General features: G+C 35.7%; 1 protein-coding gene across 1 annotated transcript in view; it reads left to right on the top strand.

The window, feature by feature from the left end:
- The window catches only part of LOC129234463 (sedoheptulokinase-like), a 45,558-nt gene that overhangs the window by 8,595 nt on the left and 14,585 nt on the right, over positions 1-22,378 (top strand). The window contains exon 3 of the mRNA XM_054868464.1: positions 16,051-16,226. Within this exon, the coding sequence (XP_054724439.1) occupies positions 16,051-16,226 (176 nt within the window). The remainder of the gene's footprint in view (positions 1-16,050; positions 16,227-22,378) is intronic.

The following is a 22,378-nucleotide window of genomic DNA, read 5'->3' as shown; positions in this document are numbered from 1 at the left end:
TCTCAATGTCCTCCAAGTGAAACGATACCTCTGGGGGTGCTAGCACCAGGTAGCTATTAGCTCCTGGTCTAGTTCTAAATTCTCATTAACTGTTCGATCCGGTGATGGTGCTGCCATCTATCGGTATAAAAAAAATAATGGAGGCAAGGCACTTAGTATGCAGTCCTCGACATAAATACAGTTGTAGTCAGTTGTGACTCGGAATCGAAAGCTACCAATTTGTTTGGCTCTCCTGGCTCCTTTAAGAGGTTTTCCGCCTCCAGCTCAGTTGCTTCCTATTCCGGGCAATTAGTGCTAAAAAGCACGAAACTGCAGTCCTCGGATGGAATAACTGAGCTGGCGGTGTATTTTATGAAGGTATGCATACATTTTTAAAAACAAACTTTATTTTTCCTTAAAACTAATATGTGTGACTCAAACTTCTTGCGAAATGTATTTTTCTTTCAAATAAATATTTTTCTCTATGAACTCACATCTTTCTTTGGTTCTAGTTCGTTCTACAATGGTTTTAAGTAGAGAAAACTACTTAGGGCCAAAGTAACCCAGACGTAAGGGTAACATAGGCCCAAATAAAAAATAATGAAAAAGGGTGATGACACTTTGAAACAAAGTGATCAGTCTCCAAAAAATTAAATTAAAAGAACCCTAGATGTGTAAAAAACGTTTCCACAGCTTGAAAATATAAATAATTGTAAAACTATTGAGAAAAATGAGAAAATTTCCAAAATCTGGGCCTAAATAGCACGCGTTTACGGTACTTCAGTAATTTTTCGGAGAACTGTTTTCAATGCACTGAAAATTCTTAAAAACTAAATAATTAAGCGACTTTCTAATCGTCGTGATAAAATCGGTAGCAACTGTAAAAACACTTTTTTTTGCAAGGCTTTAATTTTTGGAAACCCTTAGTAATCGTGAAAATTCAAGCCTCGCGAAATATTTTTTTTTAGGCATTATTAAATTTTTTTCGTACAAAATTCACGAAATTTTCTCCTCGCAAAATTACACATTTCTTCATTTTCACGAAAATTACGGCTCGCAAAAATGAGTGCTTTTAGCTTATTTAATTTTAACAATGGGGTCATTTCCAAAATTTTAAAAGTATTTTTCTCTAAAAGAGCATGCTTAAAAACATAGGATCTGACCATTTTTTAAGTAATTTATTTAACTTTAATATTTAAAAAAAATTACTTAAATCGATGCGCTTTCATCATTTACACTTCTGTCTTGTGACATCACAAATGATGAAATGCCATTCAATGTTTTCATTTACAGAAAAAAATTTAATTCGCATCTTTACTCACGTACATTGGCAACGATCTAGTTGATAGCAAGCGTAGAACGCAATTTTAATTCGCTGCTTGATTATCTTAACGTGGAAACGTAGTAGAAAGATGATCGAAATTTCATCATTTGTGACGTCATCAAGACCACGCCTTGTTTGAAAAATCGGACATTTAAAAAAAAAAAAAAAATAAAAAAAAACTGCTAGGAAAATGAAAGTATTTTCTGGATTCATATAATTTTTTTTGCTCATTCTATCCATTTCGATGACTAATAGTAGTACTTTTGCCTGAAAAAACCCACCCCATTACGGAAAAAAAGGGTATAACTTTTATTGGGTATTTTTATTGTTCTCATATTTTTGAAATTACAGTTCCCAAATAACTCTTTTCGTCTCAAAATTTCCTAAGCTCAAGCGTTCCATCATTAAACTCATCAAACCATAAACAATAGGATGAGAAAATACTTACCGTTGCTCGTCAATGAATGTCACATTTGAGTCGAAAGGAAAAACAAAGCTTGGTCTTTTTATGTGTATTTCCCTTAATATTTAATGTAATTGACGTTCACTTTGAGTTCACGGCTCCTCGGCATCGGTCGATTATCACATCGTTTATTCTATGATGAATGACTTCAAATGTGTTGTAAAATTCCTTTACCACTGAACCGAATAAAACGAACACACTAAAACTAAATCCTCATACGCCATAGCTCAACTTGTCGTGGCTGAACAATAGGTTTTCTATATTTCATACGCAGGGAGAACTGTTTAATTTTTATGTGAAGTATATTCCTTTTGTTGATGACTTATTTTCAGTGTTATTGAATAAACTAAAACAATCATTTCCCTTCATTTTTCCCCTAACTAATTTGCAGCCTTAAAACTTTTTTCGTGTTATAGTAATTTATTTTAGAATGTTAATATTTAAAGTTTGATTGAGTGTTAAAAGGTTTGGTGCATTAAAGCAACGAAAGAAGTTGAGAAAACTTTAATTTTGATGTGTATAACATGTGTGGTTTTATTACATACAGCAATGTAACATTCATGTGTAACTCAAGCGAAATGGTGAATGAGTAAGAAACAAATGTTAAGTGGCATTTGTTTTAGGCGGAATAGAAATGAAAATTTGGCTGCGTTTCAAAGTGAGACGGAACATTAATGAAGAGAAAATAGCGGGAAGAATTCTGACGTCTCTTGTCTTTCAAATTTGCTTCCCCCCCTTCCTCCCTCCCGTGACACTCCCTGGCAGGAACTCAAAACTTCAATTCTGTCATTTATTAAATAGTTTAAAGTGAAAGATCACGGCGGCCATTTTGAAGACTGCTTGAAGTTTCCTCATTTTTTTGTCTATTTGTGTTTTCATACGGCACAGAACTTGATTCCTCATTAACTACAGTGGAATTTCATTAATTCGGACTAATAGGGGATCCGAATTAATGAAACGACGGATTGAACAAAATGACCTATAAATTGATCAAGGCACATAAAGAAGCTACTGTACACTGTAAAAATTCCATTTTGAATTAAGGAAAACGAAATGTAAAACTACTTAAGAGAAAATTACAAAAATACTCAGTACGGCCTCAAAAATACATTATTGCGATAACTCGCCTTTTATTTATGTAGTTTGTACATCTAATTGACTGTCCGGATTAAGCTAAGTCCGGTTTAATAGGATCCGTATTAATGAGGTTTTATTGTATAATGTATGTTATATAATTAAAAACTGAGCGTATGTACCTATGTATGTATGTCCGATGTACTTCTACCGAACGCCAGTGAACTGACCATTGAACCAGGTATCGATGGATTCGTAATTTTCTCTTCTTTATGTTTGGCGATTTAACATAATCCTCCAATAATAATTAGCGGAGATATCAATTAAAAACTATTCATTAGGACACTAAGGTTTCGACATAAAATCCCTATTTTTCGAAGGCTTTCCTCCATTCAAATTATTATTCAGTGCTTCATCTCAACTTTCCGTAACAAAACTTTTATTGAAATTTGTAGCGTTAAGAAAATCATTGAGAAGAAAGATCTGTTGCCATTTTTTTTCTCGAATATGAACAAAGAAAATTCTGAGTTTTGTTTTGAGGTTTTTCCTGTAATCGGAAGATTTTTAAAATGTTTCCTTTTTGGTTCTTTTTCCGGAATCAGCCGGAATTTTATTGACTTTTTTTTCAAGCGTGATTGTTGAACACGCGTCACTTGATACAACTTTTATTTTCGAAATAGACCGTGTAAAGCCGAGCGACGCAGCTAGTATATATTATAAAAAAAAAAAAAAAAAAAACTAACACTCCTCTACCACGCAAAATATGACGACTTTGGCTCAAATGAATTGAAACTTCATTGTTCATTTGGTCTGTTATTAATTGTTTAGCAAATTTAAAACTGAAATCTTATTCCATTTTGTTGAGGCAAATAAACTGGAAAAGTAATTCATTTTAAGTTCTGAACAAGGTCGGATCCAGGAGGGGGCAGTTGATTTTTCAATTTACCGTTTATAATATAACTTGGGTTTATAATATTGCTTGGGGGGCGAGGGGAGACTGCCACTGCATTTTTATCTAAAACAACTAAAATATAGAGTTCTCGAAGGAGGTCCCCAAATCTATTCCTTTCCTTTTCCGTTGAAAGAGATATTCTAAAATTAAGTTTTCGAACATCATTCGAAACTTCCTCCCTCTATCATCAATCTAAAGTGACGTTTTTTGAAACTTCAGTTTCGAAAAATTACCGGATGAAATTTACTGAACTCATTTTTTCCTCTAACGCTACCTGAGAAGTTTACAGTTGCGTCTGTAAGACTTAAATCTTGCGAAATGTCCGGGAAACGCCCCGATACGCCTCCTACTAACATCGTCTAAAATTGCTTTTTTGAAACTTCATTTCCAAAAAGTTCCTATTTGAATCCCATTTCCTTCCTTAACCTCATCAAAGATGATCTACACTTACGATTTAGAACTTCAATTCGAAAAAAATATCGGTACAGGGTCCCTCAAGGGAGGCGATCTCCCTTCTATCCGTCCTTAGTTCTGAAACAATCAAGGAAACAACTAAAAAAACCCAAGTAACTTAATGCAGTTGGATTACAGTACCAGTTCATTAAATAACCTTTAATTTAACCTTAAAATTTCTGAGAGGTGACTATAGCGGCAAAACTTTTTTATTTCCTACATCTTGTCTACAGTTGCAACATTTTTTTAAACGAATGGAATTCTCTTTGTATGTTTTTGCAGTTTCTAAACAATAAAGGCACTAATTTTTTTTTTTAATTTATGCAATCTTTAAAAACATCTGACGGTTTATAATACTGCATTTTTTTTTGAACATACAACTACAATTTAAGTTGAGGCAAATAGAAGAGAGAACTTTTTTTTTTTCACCAAGTTACAACCCCTATAACCAGGGCTAATGCAGAAATACATGAAATACACCGCAAGCTCAGTCATTCCAGCCGAGGACTGCAGTTTCGTGCTTATTAGCACTCATCAGCCCGACATAGGAAGTAGTAAACCTCTTAAGGAAGCCAAGAGTGCCAAACAAACTGGTAGTTCAACTCGAAGATTGAAGGCAAGGCAGGTATTATCAGTAAGTTACCGCCCTATAGCCACTGCTAAGGCAGAAATACATCAAATACATTAGCTAGCTGTTTGTTTTTATATTAGCTACCAGTTTGTTTGGCACTCTTGACTTCCTTAAGAGGTTTTCCACTTCCAGCTCAGTCACTTCGTATGCCGGCTGATGAGTGCTTTTAAGCACGAAACTGCAGTCCTCAGCTGGAATGACTGAGCTGGTGATGTCAATCAGGGAAATATGGTGAACGTGATCAGAGAAAAGTCAGGGATCTTTATTTTGCATTTTCTGTAGCCACCGTATTTAGGGTGATTTTATGCGGATTACATTTGCACCACTACTCCGATTACGCATATTTAATCACTGTCGAAGATTCGGTTCACCTGCAATTCTAAGCTAAGTGCCTATCCATGTTTAACTTCCTAACATTCAAAGTGGTTTTCCCTCCACTGTTTGCTCAATCAATACAAGTGCTACTGTATTCTTATCAGAAGAGGGAGAGATATACGTAATTCCGACTTAAGTAGATTAGAATTGTCCTTGAAAGCGGAAGAAATTGTTTGCTCTTTGAACGGCGGGGGGGGGGGGGGGGGGGGGGGGGGGGGGTCCTGGACCGCATTGTTTGCCAACATCCGATCCTCACTCGAATGCAAACTCTATAAATTACAGGATTAAGACTTTATCTCTTATGTGATTAGCTGATAAACGTAGCATTTTATGGTTTCGCTGGATTTAGTTCTAATTTTCTGGCAATTTAACCATTTTCTCACTTTAAAAATATTTAAAATAAATGCATAATAATAAATAAAAAAATGAATAATAATAATAAATATTTATTAAAATTTAAAATGCATCATTTTTGCCAGAAATATAAGAATTCTCAATATTTCCCGAGTTAAAATGAACTTCTTTCGGAAAAAAACTTTTTCCGCCAAAAATTTCCGTTTTTTTCCCGATCGTTCCCATCTCTATCTACGTACACATTTTTAAAAATCTTTTTTCACAATTATAGGAACGTAAAATAATATAATTTATCGGTGTTTCGAAACTCAAGTTTAAAATTTGCAGTGTTTGAAGGGTAAAGAAAAATCATGATGCGAACGAAGCATGTGGAGTTTCAAAATTTCTTCATTTCACGACATCGACTGGGTTTTCCATCGATACCAAACTCTATCGATGATTGAAAATCTTCGAATTATACTGCGCTCACGAAAAGGATAGACTAGAAGTTAACCCCCCCCCCCCAAAAAAAAAATGCGCCATTAGGCGACGTCAATCACAATTTAGTGTAAGCAGACGGCAAATGTGAATACAATAGGTTAACTTAAAAAAAAAAAAAAAAATGTGGAAAATCCTTAAAATTGGCGTTGTAGCAAACCTTCTGGTAACCTGTTTGTTTACTTTCGGCCTAACTTTTCCGTGAACGGAGTATAATAACATCGCTAATGGACTGCGAAATTCTGAAAGAACCCCGTGATACACCATCTGTTAGCAAATCTTTTTTAATTGTTGCTTATTTCCTCCTTTACAAATGTGTCTAATGTTAAAATTAGTGGACATCTGAAACGAATTGCATTTCCCCACAAGACAAACGGCTCAGTCGAAGATGATGCAGTTTAAAATTCCCTTCGCGTTTGTTCCGCAGCCACAGGAATCATTTTTCAAGCCGACGAATATATTTAGCGTGTTAATTCACGAAGCCGCGTTTGCGTGACCGTCTGATGAAGTGTCAAACATGCGTGAACGGGGTTTGTGTTGCCAAGAATTTGCCGTGATCACGATTCTGGCAGGAAGTCGGCTTGAGAAATAGATTATGTCTGAATTGAGCTTTATGTAGTAAATTATTTGTGGATGATATCCAATGAAGGTGTCAGAAATTGCTGACAATAATCGTTGCAAAAATCTGCAATGCATTAAATAATCAGTTTAATTACTCGAAATATAGGAACGGTGTACAAGTGTTATATTAAATGACATATATAACTAAAAATATAATTAATGAGAAGGTTAAAACTTCATCAAAGTGATCTTAATTATCGTCTATTGGAAAATAAAAAGAAACAAAGTAAAAGCAAAAAAAAAAAGGGGGGGGGGGAGGGGGGGGACTGGCGTTCTAGTTATTGATTTTCATGGAAAACCTTTTCGAACTCGAAATAATTTACTTTGACCCGTTGTAACTCATCTAGAAGTTATAAACGAATTCCATCTTATTATCTTATTAAGTAGAAAAATGCGCCCGTTCGATTGGTACCAAAATTTCAAATGCACGATAAGTTTCTCCTCCAAATCCGTTAATTATACTACTCCTTTGAAGATGAAACTGGCAAAAATGATTTTCTTCTTAAATAATTCTGAAGTTAGTTTGACTTTTTGGTCGTTCTTACAACTATAGTGTATGTTTTAGAGAGAAAGTAATATCTTTACTTATTTCACTTGACTTGCTATTGACCAATCAACGTAGCTGAGCCACAGCATAATGAAATTAAAGTTAAAAAAAAAAGTTTTGCGTTAAACATGAAAACTTGAAGATTAAAATTCTTCAAGTTATGAACGAATAAAATTCTTTTCAATTTTAGACTTTATTTTTTTTCCCCAGAGGTTTACGATCTTAACCAAATAGAGTCATAAATATTCTTCATGAACAAGTCTTAAAAAGATGATTTTATCTTCGTAAATTCACAACATGCGTTCTTTTAAAAATATCTCAAAACAGATATCGTTTGTGTATTTAATCTCAGCTAAAAATTTATATCCCTCCTTCATTTATCGTGGTACAACAGCTCTAAATATCTTTCATTGAAAATTCGAATGTGGCTTATCACTTAACAGTAGTAAGGCGGAGGGGGGATAGAGGGGGTAGTTTAGATTTTCATATGGAAACGAACTTGAAATTTTTTTTGCCTGTAGTGTTATTGGTTCCTGTATAGTGTTTTATAAATGCAATTGTAAAATAAAACAAACACCACTTTCAAAAGGCTCCAAACTCCAAAGACGCCTTTTTTTATATGCCAGAAGGAAATCCTTTTCGGGGAAAGGGGGGGAGGGGATACGCGATCGCGATAATCGCCGCTATCTCGAAAACATGAGCGTTCATTCAATGAAAACCTTCCTTTAAATGGCTAAAAAAAAAGGAAATTTTCGTTGGAAACTGATAAAATAATTTCATCTAGGGTTTGAAAATTACACAAGATTCCATCAGAAGGGTGCAAAAATAGTCAGGGCTTCATGAAAGGAATAGTTGGTCACACTCTCGAACCAAGGCTATTGAATTTATGATTTTTCACAAACTATGTGACGAATTTAGAAAGCCTTCATCATTTTGTACTTCTTTTTACAGAAGTGAGGTGGTTATCTCGTGGGAAAAACTTTTCACGATTGCTGGATTTACATCTTAGGTCTTTTATTGAAACACAATGCCGAACTGCCTAACATTTTCAATGATGGAGATTGGCCAAACTTTTGTTGTTATCAGATATTATTCACGAAAATGAAGGGGACGTGCTTTAAAAAAATAAAATCCATTTTGGTCTGAATCTGTCGAGAAAAAGTGAAGTGTCTTCCTGTATTGAATGATTTTTTAAAGAAAAATAATGTGGAGCCTTCAAAGAGCTCTTTACTTGGTAAAATATGTGAACACCGTTCACAACACATGTGTTCTTTTAAAAATATCTTTCAAAAAGATATCGCTTGTGTATTTAATCTTAGTTAAACATTTATAGCCCTCCTTCATTAATCGTGGTACAACAGCTCTAAATATCTTTCGTTGAAAATTAAAATGTGGCTTATCACTTAACAGTAGTAAGGCGGAGGGGGAAGGGAGGGGGTAGTTTAGATTTTCATGGCTCTTTCAGCACTACTTCCCAACATATCACAAGATGAAAAATGCTGCCGGATCATTCACTGGTGGTCACACCGTTTTCTGTTTCGACAAAGCCACGCAGTCTGTTGAAATGTAAGTAGCAAATTGTCGGGGGAAAAATTCGATATATAGAAATTTCGATATATAGAAACGATTTTATTTTATCATAACAATCTCCTAAAACATTAAAATTAAACCTAATTTTCGTGTATGAAACCCACTTTCTAATCAATATGAGCATCGGATTAAATGAAGGTTAATAATTAAAAAATTAACAGAAATTACATTTTTGCGCCTTCATACATCTTCATTCTTCGACAGTTCAACTTGATCCGCAAAATTAGAGGGTTTCTCTTTTGACAAAATAATTGAGAGAAAAGTAAAAAATCAATCTACTTAACTTGAATGATTTTTACTGAAGCTAAAATAAGACTAGGAATGATAATCAACAGACAAAAGGGATAACTGGAAACTGATTTTACAGTGTTATTTGTAACAACTAAGATTGGAAATAACTTGAGGGAATTTAAGAACTCCAGAACGGAACAACGACCTATCTACACACACCCCTCAACCCCAGATTCCTTATGAGTTTTGTAGCAACCTTCAGTGAACATAGTTTTGTCCCCCTAACCTTCATCTTTCATGAAAAAAAACAGTTTACAGTGGAAAAAAAAATCCACGAATGTCTCGAAAATATTTTTGATATATAAAGATTTTTTCGATATATAGGAACAATTTTTCTACGTAATGAACATAGAAATTTGCTGGGATTTCGATGCATAGAAAATTTCGATATGTGGAAGTTCGATACATGAAGTTTCGACTGTAGTACATATTCTTTCTAATGACAGGGGTCCGCACTGAATATTGTCAATGAAAAGGGTCCACTGGCGGAAAAGTTTGGGAAATCCTGATCTAAAGTGATTTAAAGCTATAGCAATAAATCACCTCCTTCATAAATATTGTTTATTTTAAATTTTGTTCGGTGACATAATGCATATTGAAATCACTAATATCCGCGAATCTGCTTTGTGCACATTTAAAAAGTTGAAGGAATAAGCTAGCTTCCTTTCTTATATCGATAATCTTTCCATGTAAAAGAAATGACTAACAAGTATATGGTGAAAAAAAGCTTTTAAAAACGCCTTTGAACTGATTAATACTTTACAATCAAGGAAAGCCTCGAAAATCTATTTTTTTAAAAGAGTGTTTCAAAAGCTTATATATATATATATATATATATATATGAAACCCATTGCTTGCTGACGTTTAACCGTAAAATGCAGTTTGATGTTATTCATTTTTGGTTTTGGCTACAATTGAAAAAGCTTATCCCACCCACCAATGACAGAGCAATATAATAAAAGCTAAAGCTTGACCATGGAGAGATGGCAGATGAAGTGGAAGCAGAAACGGAACTCTACATTTTGTAGTAAGTACGATCGCGCGAGCAGTAAAAACTTTACTGCTTGAGCATTTTCGCTGACCCTACCCATTGCAAAACGAAAAGTTCCGTGTCCAATTCCAGCTCATCCACCATCTCTCCGTGGCACAGCTATAATAAGAACAAATTATCCTTATTCATATTTACAATTTAAATTCTTGCATTGTGGGATATATGATGCCACTTTAAACATAGTTCATTCCTCCAATAAGGGAAGCCAAATATTTCTAAGTCACCAGGAGTCTGTTTAGAGTGCTTTTCGGGGCTCTTGAATGGGGTCGTTTCCAAAATTTTAAAAGTATTTTTTTTCTGAAAGAGCATGCTTAAAAACATAGGATCTGACCAGTTTTTAAATAATTTGACTAAGTTAAAAAATTAAAAAAAAAAATATTTTAATCGGTGCGCTTTCATTGTTTACGCTTCTGCCAATGACATCACTAATGATGAAATGCCATCCACAGAGCCCAATATTTAATTCGAATCTTTACTCACGTGTACTGGCAACGATATGGTTAACAGCAAGGGTAGAGCGCAATATTTTATTCGCTTCTTGATTATCGTAACGTAGAAACGCGGTAGACAGATGCACCAAAGTACATCATTTGTGACGTCGTAAAGACCACACCATATTTTCAAAATCGGACATTTTAAAGAATTAATTAAAAATCAAGCGTTGGGGGAAATGAAATTTTTTTTCTCTCGCTCCATTTTTTTTTTTTTTTTTTTTTGCTTATTTTATCAATTTCAGTGACTAAAAGAAGGAACTTTTGACCGAAGGAAACAACCCCATAATTCAACATTTTATGCTGTGGGAAAAGAGATAAACATCAAATGCTTCTCATGTTACTGCGGGTGACAAATCACTAAATGCCCAGAGAGTGTCCTCAGAAGGAGAGAGAGATGCTCAATCCCCATCCCTTCTGAGAATATTCCGCTTTTCCAACAAGTTCTTTCCTTCTTAGTCGAGTATAAAGTGGGTCTTCCGCAATGATGGATGCTATTGCTGGGAATAACCAGCATGGATGCGGTGTACTGCCCCTCCTCTACCCCTCCCCTTATGCATAAAATACACAGATCCATCAAAATGGGGGTAGTCCGGGTAGGTATTTATGGGTGAGATAAAAATCGATGTGGGTGGTATTGCAGTCCATTATCCCCAGTGACTGATAGTGCAGAAGTTATTTTGTTTCATTTTCTCCCCTCTCAGTGACGTGTTGGTTTACTTGATTTGGAACCAAAAGTTTGGTTCTCATCGCCAACCAAAACTTCATGAGACTAACGCGTACGACGTATGGGTAAAAATACAACAGATTTGAGAAAATTCCTGAATCTACGAGCAATTGAAGTGTAAATCTTAATGACTGGTGGATAATCTTTAAAAAAAAATTAATTGCAGAACTTATATTCCAACTTGATTATTGACTATTCCAGACCTGATGAGTCTATAACAAACACGAAACTGCAGTCTGTGGATGTCATAACCGAGCTGTTGGTATATTGAATATAGTTGTAGATTATTCTACAAAAATCGTTTCGATTTAATGCGTTAATTCTGATGGTGGAGAAGTGGATAATTCTTGCAAGTTTCGAATCTACTGTTCGTTCTCCTAAGCCGAGACTTAGCACCAATTTGCGCATGCGTCAGGTCTGCTGTGATTTTATCAAAATAGGGAGGGAAACCCGGACGAAAAAGGTGCAAAATAACGTTTCCAAAGACCACTAGTGCGAGCGGTAAGTGCTCATCCTCAACCTGTCACCCCTTTTTGAATTGGAATCTGTTCTGAGTGGTAGTCTTTGCTTTCGAGAACGGACAGTACTAGCATCAAAGGCTAGTTCTGTTTTTGGAGGGGTCGTTTCTGGGAGGTGTGTGTGGATTGGAAGGGGGCGGGTATCATAACTGTCGTTTTTGGGTTTAAATAAGAGGTCTGGGCGAGTTGGGGTTGCCAGTTCGCCCCTGATCATGACCCCCCACCCCTCTAAATCCCCACCTGACTCGTGTAAAACTGTTTTGCATGTGTTACTACTTCAAGGTGGCGCAGTGAAGAGGGGTTTTAGGAGTGAAAACACCCCCCAGAGGCATTGGTTTAAACATAAATGCAAGTTCTAATACAGTAGTTTATGTATGTGAAAGGGCTGTTTTGATTTAGAGATCCCCTTTCAAAAGGTATTTTTGATTTAAAAAAAAAATAAACAGAAGGCATTTTTGATCAAAAAAAAAAAAAAAAAAAACCCCTCTAGAATGTATTATTGAGTAAAAAACCCGCTCCAGAAGTTATTTTTGCCCAAAACCCCCCCAGGAAGGTATTAGTGGCTGCGCTAGTGCTAATTCATAAAGCAATCCTTGATTGAGAAAGTTTCAGTCTGTCAAAAACAGCTTCAACATGAATTTTGTACTTTCTTGTGCACTTGAAAAATTACATTGAATTTGAGCTCCCCCACGATTCATTATCCAGATTGTTTTATTTCGCGGAGAAAAAGAACGCGAATGACGAAACAGTCTCTGATTAAAATAATCTAATGTCTCCAAAGCGCTTTTCCTCCCTTTTTGTTAAGGATGATGGTGCTAGCGAGCGACGCAGGCCCAGAGATCGAAACGACGGTTATAATTAACTGCAAATGCCAGTTCTCTAGACACCTTTCAATTTCCCCTTATCGCCATCGACCGAAAAAGAAAAAAAAAATCACTCTTGACTTCAGTTTCAGCTTACGTTCGTCTACCTCTTCGCTCGCCAAAACACTTTTTTTGTCGCGATTAGTCAATGCTGCAGTTTGAGGCTTTCCATAAATGATGCCACACTTTTTTTTTTTTGAGCAATCACGATGTCTAATTGTTTTCACTTGACGTTCGGTTTCCTTTTTCAGCCCCACCGTCCTCTTTAGGCGCGGTTCCCCCGGTCCTGAGCAATGTCCCCCGGAATCCGCTTCTCTTGGTCGGTGGCGTCCATGTCCTACACATACGCACGCTGATGCACATACACACTTACACACATACACAGTCACACAAACACACTCGCCATTACACAAACACGTGCATTCACACAGCTCTACGCACACACACAAGCCTACACATGCACAACTATACACACGTAACCCCTCAAGAGGAGAAGCAGACTTGGGGGGGGGGGGAGCTGTTTCTGGAAACAAAACTCCAATGAGTAGGGTCCTGTCGCAGCTCGTGATTGCGATAAACATAATTCGAATTCAAAATTTCAGAATTCAAATTGTTATTCTTTTTTCATCATTTTCTACCCCCTCGACCCTTTTGTCACAAAGTGTCACAATTCATCTTACTCTCTCTTTCTCCTTGTGACCCGTGACGCTGTTTTTCGTTCGCGTTTTCTCGTAAAATCGTGATGTCACATTGAAAAATTATCATACTCTACAAAACAACAAAATTTACTGGATATATTTTTTTTAATAGAAAAGTATGAGCATAGGAAAAAAGGAAATATTTTACAAATTTTTAAATACAATACAAATGTAGGCAATTATAACTAAATGGATGCAAATGTAAGAACTCATACAAGATTTAGTTCATTTATTATTCTGTCGCCTGATGCAATTATTTTTCCGGGACTTAGGGATTGTAAAAGGTCGTAAACGCCAAAAAAAAAAAAAAAAAAAACCTTTAACCAAAATAAATAAATAAATAAAAAATTGCGATCTTAAAACGGATCATTTTTTAATACAAGTCGATGAAAAAATTTCAGGAATCATTGATTTTGTTACTTTAGTTGAGATTATTCGATCTGAAATGAACAACGAAAAAAAAAAAGAAATATATATATATATATATATATATATATATATATATATATATATATATATATATATATATATATATATATATATATATATATATATATATATATATATATATATACCCGCACGGCTTTGCCCGTAATAGAAAAATTAAAATGTCTTTTGGTTCGCCTGTGTATTTACAAATAATGTATGGGGAATTTCTCGCCAATTGACTTGCCCATGTTATGGTTCCACGTTATGATAGTTTGGTAATTTACTCGTCCATCTTACGATAATTTTGCTCGGGAAAATGTTCTTAAAATTGGAATAAAAAAAGAACAAAATCGAATTTTAGAAAAATCGCTTCAAGGTGCACACCCCCATGCTACAAACTAACTTTGTGCCAAATTTCATGAAAATCGGCCGAACGGTTTAGGCGCAATGCGCATCACAGAGATCCAGACAGACAGAGATCCAGACTTTCAGCTTTATTATTAATAAAGATATAACATCATTATGTGTTCGAACCTTACCCACTTTTTAAAGAAATATTTGTTCGTGGAACAAGCAAAAAAAAAAAAAAAAAAAAAAAAACCCTGTAGCTCAAACGATTTGTTTAATGTAAGTGTTTTGTTTCACTCTGTGTTTAAGTACTTTTTTCGAAATATATCCCCAAGTTTTTCAAAACGTACATAGATTGACTTTTTAATTAAGTGTCTTAAAGTAAATTGTATACTGTGGTGTGTTTGCAAATTATTCCACACTGCCTCCGTATTGGCCTCTAGTCTTAAATTGTGCTGTTACGAGCTTTGCGAACTGCCTTGAATATTCAAGTATCTTGTGCAAGTCAGAAACTCAGTTATTTCATCGATTCCCTACTCCTTTTGCAACACCTACAACTTGGATTCTTTCCATGCGGGCCATTGGAAAAATATTAGTATCTGTTTGCGTGATGCTTGTTTTTTTCCCCTTCACTTCACTTCACTTATTGATGTCCAGTCGAAGCAACAAAAAATATCTTTGCAATCAAACGGAGCATTTTTCTTTTTTTGAAGGAGCATATAAAATGTATTTTTGTATACTACTTTCACTCTTGGTTAGGTATAAAAATATTCTAACATAAATATAGCTAACGACATTTCTTTTGCAGTGTTGTACATTTGAAATAACTTGTTCTGCTACTGTTAGATTTAATAACCTTTTATGTCAATTCCACTTAGTTTGCTGCTTCCTAGCTAGTTTTCTTTTGCCTTGAAGTTTTGTACTGAGTTTATGTAGTAAAATATTTACCTTTGTGCATAAACAACGAATGAAAAAGAAACTTTGCTGTATCAAATTGCAAACAATATTGCAGACAGACGTTTTGCGTTTACCAGGAGCCACTCAAATCAATAGCTCTTTATCAATGCATTATTTGTGGGTTTTAACATTGCTTTTGCGTTTTTAAAGCATTGGGATTACCAGAATTCCGTTAAAGGAATAAATGTGGAAACCTTCCAAATTAACTAAAACTTAAAAAACATCACTTCTATGAATTTATCAGTTTTAACATATAAAGCATTTCCTTGCCTTGTAAAAATAACTGGTGTTAATAGGTTATTCGACTGTGTAGTTAGCTACTTTGTTTCTAGATGGCGCCACGGAAGTCAGTATATTTCCATGTGACGCTTCAGTCGCGCCACCTAGAAATGCCGAGCTCACTATGTAAGTAGATCACGTACTGCGTGAGACTATTGTCCGTTTTTCACAAGAAGGCACTTGACTCCTCCCTCGTCACGTGGTATCCGATGATTCTATTTTGCTGTTTTCGAGAGAAGGTATATTCGGATCATAGCATTTTGTTGTAAAAGCAGCAGTTTTTAAAATGTAAGAATAACTAAAATGACAACAGACAAATGAAGCAAGTGATGTAAAGGACAGTAACACTTTTTTGCACATTAAAAAGCAAGCCCAAATTAAGGCTGTCTGGTTGTCTCCCTTAGAAGCGCTTGGATTGATTGCCGATCACCCCCGCGTAAAATGGAACTCTGCGTTCGAGGAGGCGTGGCTAAGTGCCTTCTCCTGACAAACGGACAATACCAAATATGATGACACCTAATTAATAATGATGTTCAGAAACGTCATTGATTTCTCTAGGTTGAAGGAAGGAGGATTTCCTCTGCATTTGTTACCGGAAGTGACGACTGCGGGGAGTATCGTGGGGCGCATGCCCTGTGCCTGGTACGGTATTCCCGAGGGTACTCCTGTTTTCGCTTCTCTGGGCGATTTACAGTGCTCCGTATTTTCTAGCATGGAATCTGAGTCTGATGCTGGTAAGATAAACTATTTTTTGTCGAACTTAAAAAAAAAAGTATACATTTATTTTTACTCGATTAAACGAGTTTTAGTATTGACCGCAAGGAACATACTTATCAGTTATAATGCACTGGCCTTAAAAAGTAAAGGTACAACATGTTTTTCGAAACTCTTCTTAAAAAAATGGCAGTAACAATAAAATGTATAGTTTTCATGAATGATAATAACGAACTCTAAAACCATTTATAGAAAAACGATAACTAACACATTTATTTTATAGAAAAGAACGCATCTTTTTTTTTGAGTGAGACAAAAGCAGGGCTGTGGAGTCGGAGTCGGACTGATTTTGGGTTAAAGGAGTCGGAGTCGGAGTTGTTAGAAAACATGCCGACTCCGACTCCGGGCTTCTTTTTTTCTTTCCTTTTCAGTGACTCTCCTTGCATTTTTTAAAAACTGACAACCAATTGGTTCGATTGCATGTATAAGAAGATACTAATGAGAAAATAACTGCCATTATGGCAATCAGCTATAGTCCATTTAGCGAGAGCTGATAGTGGACGTAAACAAAGCAACGTGACAATTGGTGTTACCGCTGTCTGCTTGGCGCTGGGATGATTGAAAACAGCGCCAATCAGATAAGCGAAATGTCCGCGCTTTCAATGCGAACAACATTGCCAATCGGGCGAATAAGCCATGAAAGTAGTAACCCTCTTTGTTTACTTCCTCTATCAGCTCTCGGTGAATTGAGTATAGCTTGAGTGATTACCGAACTTTCTGTAGCCGTCCCCTACTTTGCTTGCTTTTTAATTTAACTAATAGCAATTGTCAGCAAACGGTTTTGTTGCCTAACATTTTCAAGTAATCACTTTAAAATAAAAATAGAAATATAGTGTTTTGTTCGATCTCAGTTATAAAATAGTAAAAGAAACGTAACAAATTAGTAAGTCAAAGCCCGTAGCTAAGTTTGAAGTTTTTAAGAGTGATCGGCAAATTCAAAAAGCCCGTAGCTAAGTTTGAAGTTTTTAAGAGTGATCGGCAAATTCAAAGAAGTTCTGGAGCGAAAGCACGAATCCAAAAGATCCGATGAAATAATTTAATGTTTTTTTCTTTATTAAGACTATTTCTATAAGCTTGGTTCTCACTAAAAAGTATGGAACAAAATAAGTGTAAATGATTTCTTGATTACAACAATTAATCTTAAAATCTTCATATTAAGGTTAATTCTAAAGCAGCCAATAAAATTTAAATTAAAAATTTAGCGAAGAAGAAATATAGGTATAGTAAAAGCTATTCGTACAAACTTGTATATCGCCGCATTTTGTGTAAAATTAGCTCCTGATGTATATGAGCCCTATTTTCGTTGAAACTTTATTGATAAAATATAATTTAAAATATATTCACGAAAATTTTCAGACTTAAAATATTTATATTTTTTATAAACTCTGAAATTACCTTTGGGTGTCATCGACCAGATGGGTGTCTCCTGGGCAAACCACCCCCTTTCAAGAACTTGGATTTAGAAAAAAAGCTTTTTTTCTCTCAAGTTACAACTTTCAAAAATTGAAAGCACACGATTTGTTTAATATCTATTTATCAGACATTAAAGGGGGGGATTACAGGTAATCTTTTTCAATTTTTTTAAAAGGGATTTTTAAGTCATCTCCCTTTTTAACTCGTAACTATTGGAAAATTTGATTTTTACATTGAATTTCTAACGTTGTATGTGTCTTGGGTTTACAATAAAAAAGAAAATGCGAAATTTTCATAAAAAGGAATTAATATTTTAATCTCTGTTCAGAGGTTTTCCCCCTTCCCCTGAAGGGAGAGAGGAAGTTGAAAAAATACAATTAAAAAAATTTCAGAGTCGGAGTCGAAGTTTCAGTCGGGCGTTTCAAAATCCAGGAATCGGAGTCGGGGTCGGAGTCGGCCATTTTCCTTCTGACTCCGCAGCCCTGGACAAAAGTATGTAAATATCAAGCTTTCGTCTTTTGTGTGTAAGTTGTGTTGATTTTCAACTGTTGTTGACTTTTTCGGTGACAATAGTCAATAGAGTTTAGAAAATGTCTCAGAGATGTCGTTTACCCGATTCGTTAAGGTTTCGGGCAGTAGGATGGATGGAAATGGGATTCTCGTAGGCTGATGCCGCTAGAGTCTCAATGTGTCTCGTAGTGTTGTTCAGCGACTTTAGGATCAATACCAATCCGAAGATTCTATGTCCAGAAGACCTGTTCTAGGTCGACCACGAGCTTTAATACCTGCAGAAGACCGTTTTCTAGTTCTTTCGGTTCGAAGGAGAAGAACCACTACTGTGCCGCAGCTTGTTGCAGACCATTTTGTATCATCAGGAAGAAGAATCTCTGCTACTACGGTGCGAAATCGTCTTCAAAATGCAGGTCTCTATGCAAGACGACCAGTTGCGTGTGTTCCCCTCAACGGACCTCAGCGAAGGATCCTCTTATGCTGGGCAAGAAAACATGTTTCCTGGACCCGGCTTCTGTGCTGTTCACAGACGAGTTCAGATTAACATTGGAGAGTGATTCAGGGCGTCTACTGATTTGGAGGGAACAACACAATAGAAACCATGTGTTCCATGGAAGAACTCTGACTTGTCTGAGCTATCGGGATGAGAGTCTTGATGCATATGTCCACCCATATGCTGATGCTATTAGTAATGACTTTATTTTGATGGACGGTAATGCACGACTTCACCGAGCTCGGATTGTTAAGGAGTATCTTGAGGACCACGGTTTGGAACGAATGAATTGGCCAGCTCGATTTCCGGAACGGAATCCGATAGAACATTTTTGGGACTATCTTCCCAGGAGAGGTTGCTGCTTTAAATCCTCCTTCAAAGTCGTTACATTAGCTGGAACAAAGCTTACTCTGTGTCTGGTGTTCGCTTCCTATTCCACTGTCCGAAAACTTAATAAACAGCATGGAAAATCGGTGCCGCCAATGCATTTAAGTTGGGGGGGGGGGGAGTGGGACACATTCCTTACTATAATCCACTTTTGTATTGCTTCTATGACATTTTACTACACAACATTGTGATGTTCTGTTTCCTTCAAGAATGGACTTTTCTGCAAAGATTGCTTTTTTTGCTATAAATCGTTTCAGCAATACACTTATACAAATTTCTGTGATGTATTCAATAAAAAAACTACCTAATGCACATACCCGCCAAATTTTTTGTTTCTACATTTATTCATTTGCAAATTAGACGCAAAAAAAAATAAAATAAAATTTAAAAAAATAAAAAAAAAAACGGTTGTACCTTAATTTATTGAGGCCAGTGTATTTTAGTCTCATGTGGTCTTGTGATCAGAGCTCACCCAGACTCGTCTAGTTTCACCCAGACAGCCCAGGCATTCCTGGCATGGCTCATGAAAAGAAACTACCGTACAAATCTGGTGGCAGTCAAGTCTTCATTTATACATTTATCTCCTGTTTCATTTTCTCCTGATGCCGTAATTTTCTTCATTTTAAAACTGGAACTGCAATCCAAGCATAAAAAAATGTTGATTATTATCATAATTTCTAATCTTTATAACTACGTAAAATGATCTTTTTACTTCCTTTTACAAAAAAGGAAGTATTGTATTCGCGAAAAAATTTTCACTCACAAATCGGCCTTAATTTCCATTTTATTCACCCCCAAATGAATGTTGAGTTTTTTTTCGACCCGACCACGCGTGGATATATGCTTAGGAACGTACAGACACCCGAAATATCCATTTTGACGATCCACAAATTAATTACAACGAATTTTCTCGTGACTTCCGTATGTACGTATGTATGTGTGTATGTACGTATGTATCACGCATAACTCAGAAACGGTATGTCTTAGAAAGTTGAAAGTTGGTACGTAGACTCCTAGTGGGGTCTAGTTGTGTGCACTTTCCCTTTTGGTTGTATTCGAATGTTCCTAAGGGGGTCTTTTACACCCTTTTTTGGGGAAATCATTATTAATTTCAATGTTGACTCAAGTGGTGTTATAATTTGGCGAACACTTGGCGATACTTGGACAAGTTTTGTCGCCAACTTGGCGACTTTTTCTTAAATTTTTAAATCTGGTTTTAAGCCGACCAATGTTGGTGATATTTAAAGATTTAATCACTAAATCACATTAAAATTGCTAATAGTGGGGAAATAAATCTGTAAAACGTTTTGTTGCTTTGGTTTGCAAGAAACTAGGGGTGAAAATATTTAGTGTTTCCTTGTTTACTCCAAGGCACTATTATCATTAAATTGGCGTAAAAGGAAATCATGTGATGCACACATCAGTTAGTTTTAAAATGGGAAAGTGATCAGGGCCGACTAGAGTCCATGTCAGCCTAGTCGTAAACTAGGGGCCCTTCCCGTAAGGGAACCCGGTTCTTAATCGGAGTAGTATAAATTTTGTAAGTTTTAGCAGGGGAAGGGACTCGGCGACCAAACGAACTAGGGCACCTTGGCTCTCAGCAGCCCTGAAAATGATATACTTTTTTTTTGACAGCAGTAGGACATGTTTTGCCAGTTGACAAATTTTTAAAACATGATTTTCAAATACTTCATGAAACACTGAACAAATGGTGACGTAGCTCGAATTTTTCTTAGGGAAGGGGCGGGGGCGGACATTGATAGACAATGTAACTGTATACGCATTAATAAATTAATTGAAAAAAGTAACTACTTTGCTCATTTAAAGATCGTTATTTGTCTGTAATAAAACCTTCTTTATGATGCTTATTTTTTCGTATTTTGATGCCACCACGCACCAATTATGCAAACTAACTTTGTGCGAGTTTTATGGCAAGAGTTGAGTATTAAATATAGATTTTAAATCGAAAATCAGTAGTTTCGTTTTTTTTTAAATTGTTGAGGTGTGTTAACTCTGTGGTTGGTGTGTGATATGTTTTTATTATGAATGTTTACAGACATTTCGACAATAATTTATGCACATTTAAACAATTTCCTATTTAAGTGATTCAGTCTTGCTGAGAAGAATTAGACTCCGACACTTTTCTGAAAGTTGCAATCATAATACTACTTTTTAATTGCTTTAAACAAGAAGTGATTTTAGTGTGTTCATCATCTTAATGTAAGTACTGATTGCTTTTTTTTTCCAAGAAATATTATAAGAATATTAAAGTATTTTTGACTTTGCACTTTGTCAAAGAAGGCTCCAAACGAACGAAAAAGTTGGGGGAACGCTGACGTAAATTATTCAACAGTTAGAGTTCAGCACGGGCTCCCCGATTGGAGGTCACGTAAGGTCACCGTGACCTTCCAAAAATTTGCTTATCCAACAAATTTTGCCTGATGATTCGGCAAAATTATAATCATTTGGCAAACTTCGGAGTTCTATTCGGCAAAATGATCATCATTCCGACAATTTATCATCATTCGGCGAAATTTGGAGTTCCATTCAGCAAATTGAGGATTTCCACTTGTTCAAAAATTTAAGTTCGTGGCGCCCATGGATGTATGCTTGTGGAATTGACTGTTGATCGTTTTAAAAAGTAAAGGCTTTATGAAATAGTTTTAGAGACATATAATGGGAATAAAATTTGAAAGAAGGTGAAAACCTCAATGAATACCGAACCAGACAGCACCAGCTGTTCCCTTTTTTTTTCTCGTTCCGAAAGAAAACAAACCATTCTTTTAAAGCCAGCCTGCGAGACTCAAAAATAAAACTGCTACCCTTCTGCCAAGACAGCAGAGATAAATGGTGCATCGAGTGAAGAGAAAATTCTGTTACTGTATCGATTCTGAGAACAAGCACTTTGTTGTCAACGAAATTGTTTCAGCGATGTTTTCTTTCGTATACTAAATGCAACCGGAATAAAATATTCAACGAAATTGATATTGCAGTTTTGTGTACGTGCATTTTTCCGCTAATGCTTTGAAAATATTGTTGTTGGAAATGAACAGAGTAGTTTAAAGCAGGACTGCAGAGTCGGACTGATTATCGGGTAAAGGAGTCGGAGACGGAGTTTTTAGCCTACTTTCCCAGTAAAAGTCAGAGAAAGAAGAAAAAAGCATGAAAGAAATCTTAATGCGTCTTTAAAAAAAAATCGAAAATAAATATAATAATTAAATAATTATCGAAAAATGAAAATTTGAAAAGTAGGGTATTGAGATGTGTGGGGAAAAATTACTGTCTGTGTCTGTTTGTTCCTCCGGAATA

This window comes from Uloborus diversus, chromosome 1, assembly GCF_026930045.1.
Source record: "Uloborus diversus isolate 005 chromosome 1, Udiv.v.3.1, whole genome shotgun sequence".
NCBI classification, from domain to species: Eukaryota; Metazoa; Arthropoda; class Arachnida; order Araneae; family Uloboridae; genus Uloborus; species Uloborus diversus.
This window is presented reverse-complemented; position numbering and strand designations above follow the sequence as displayed.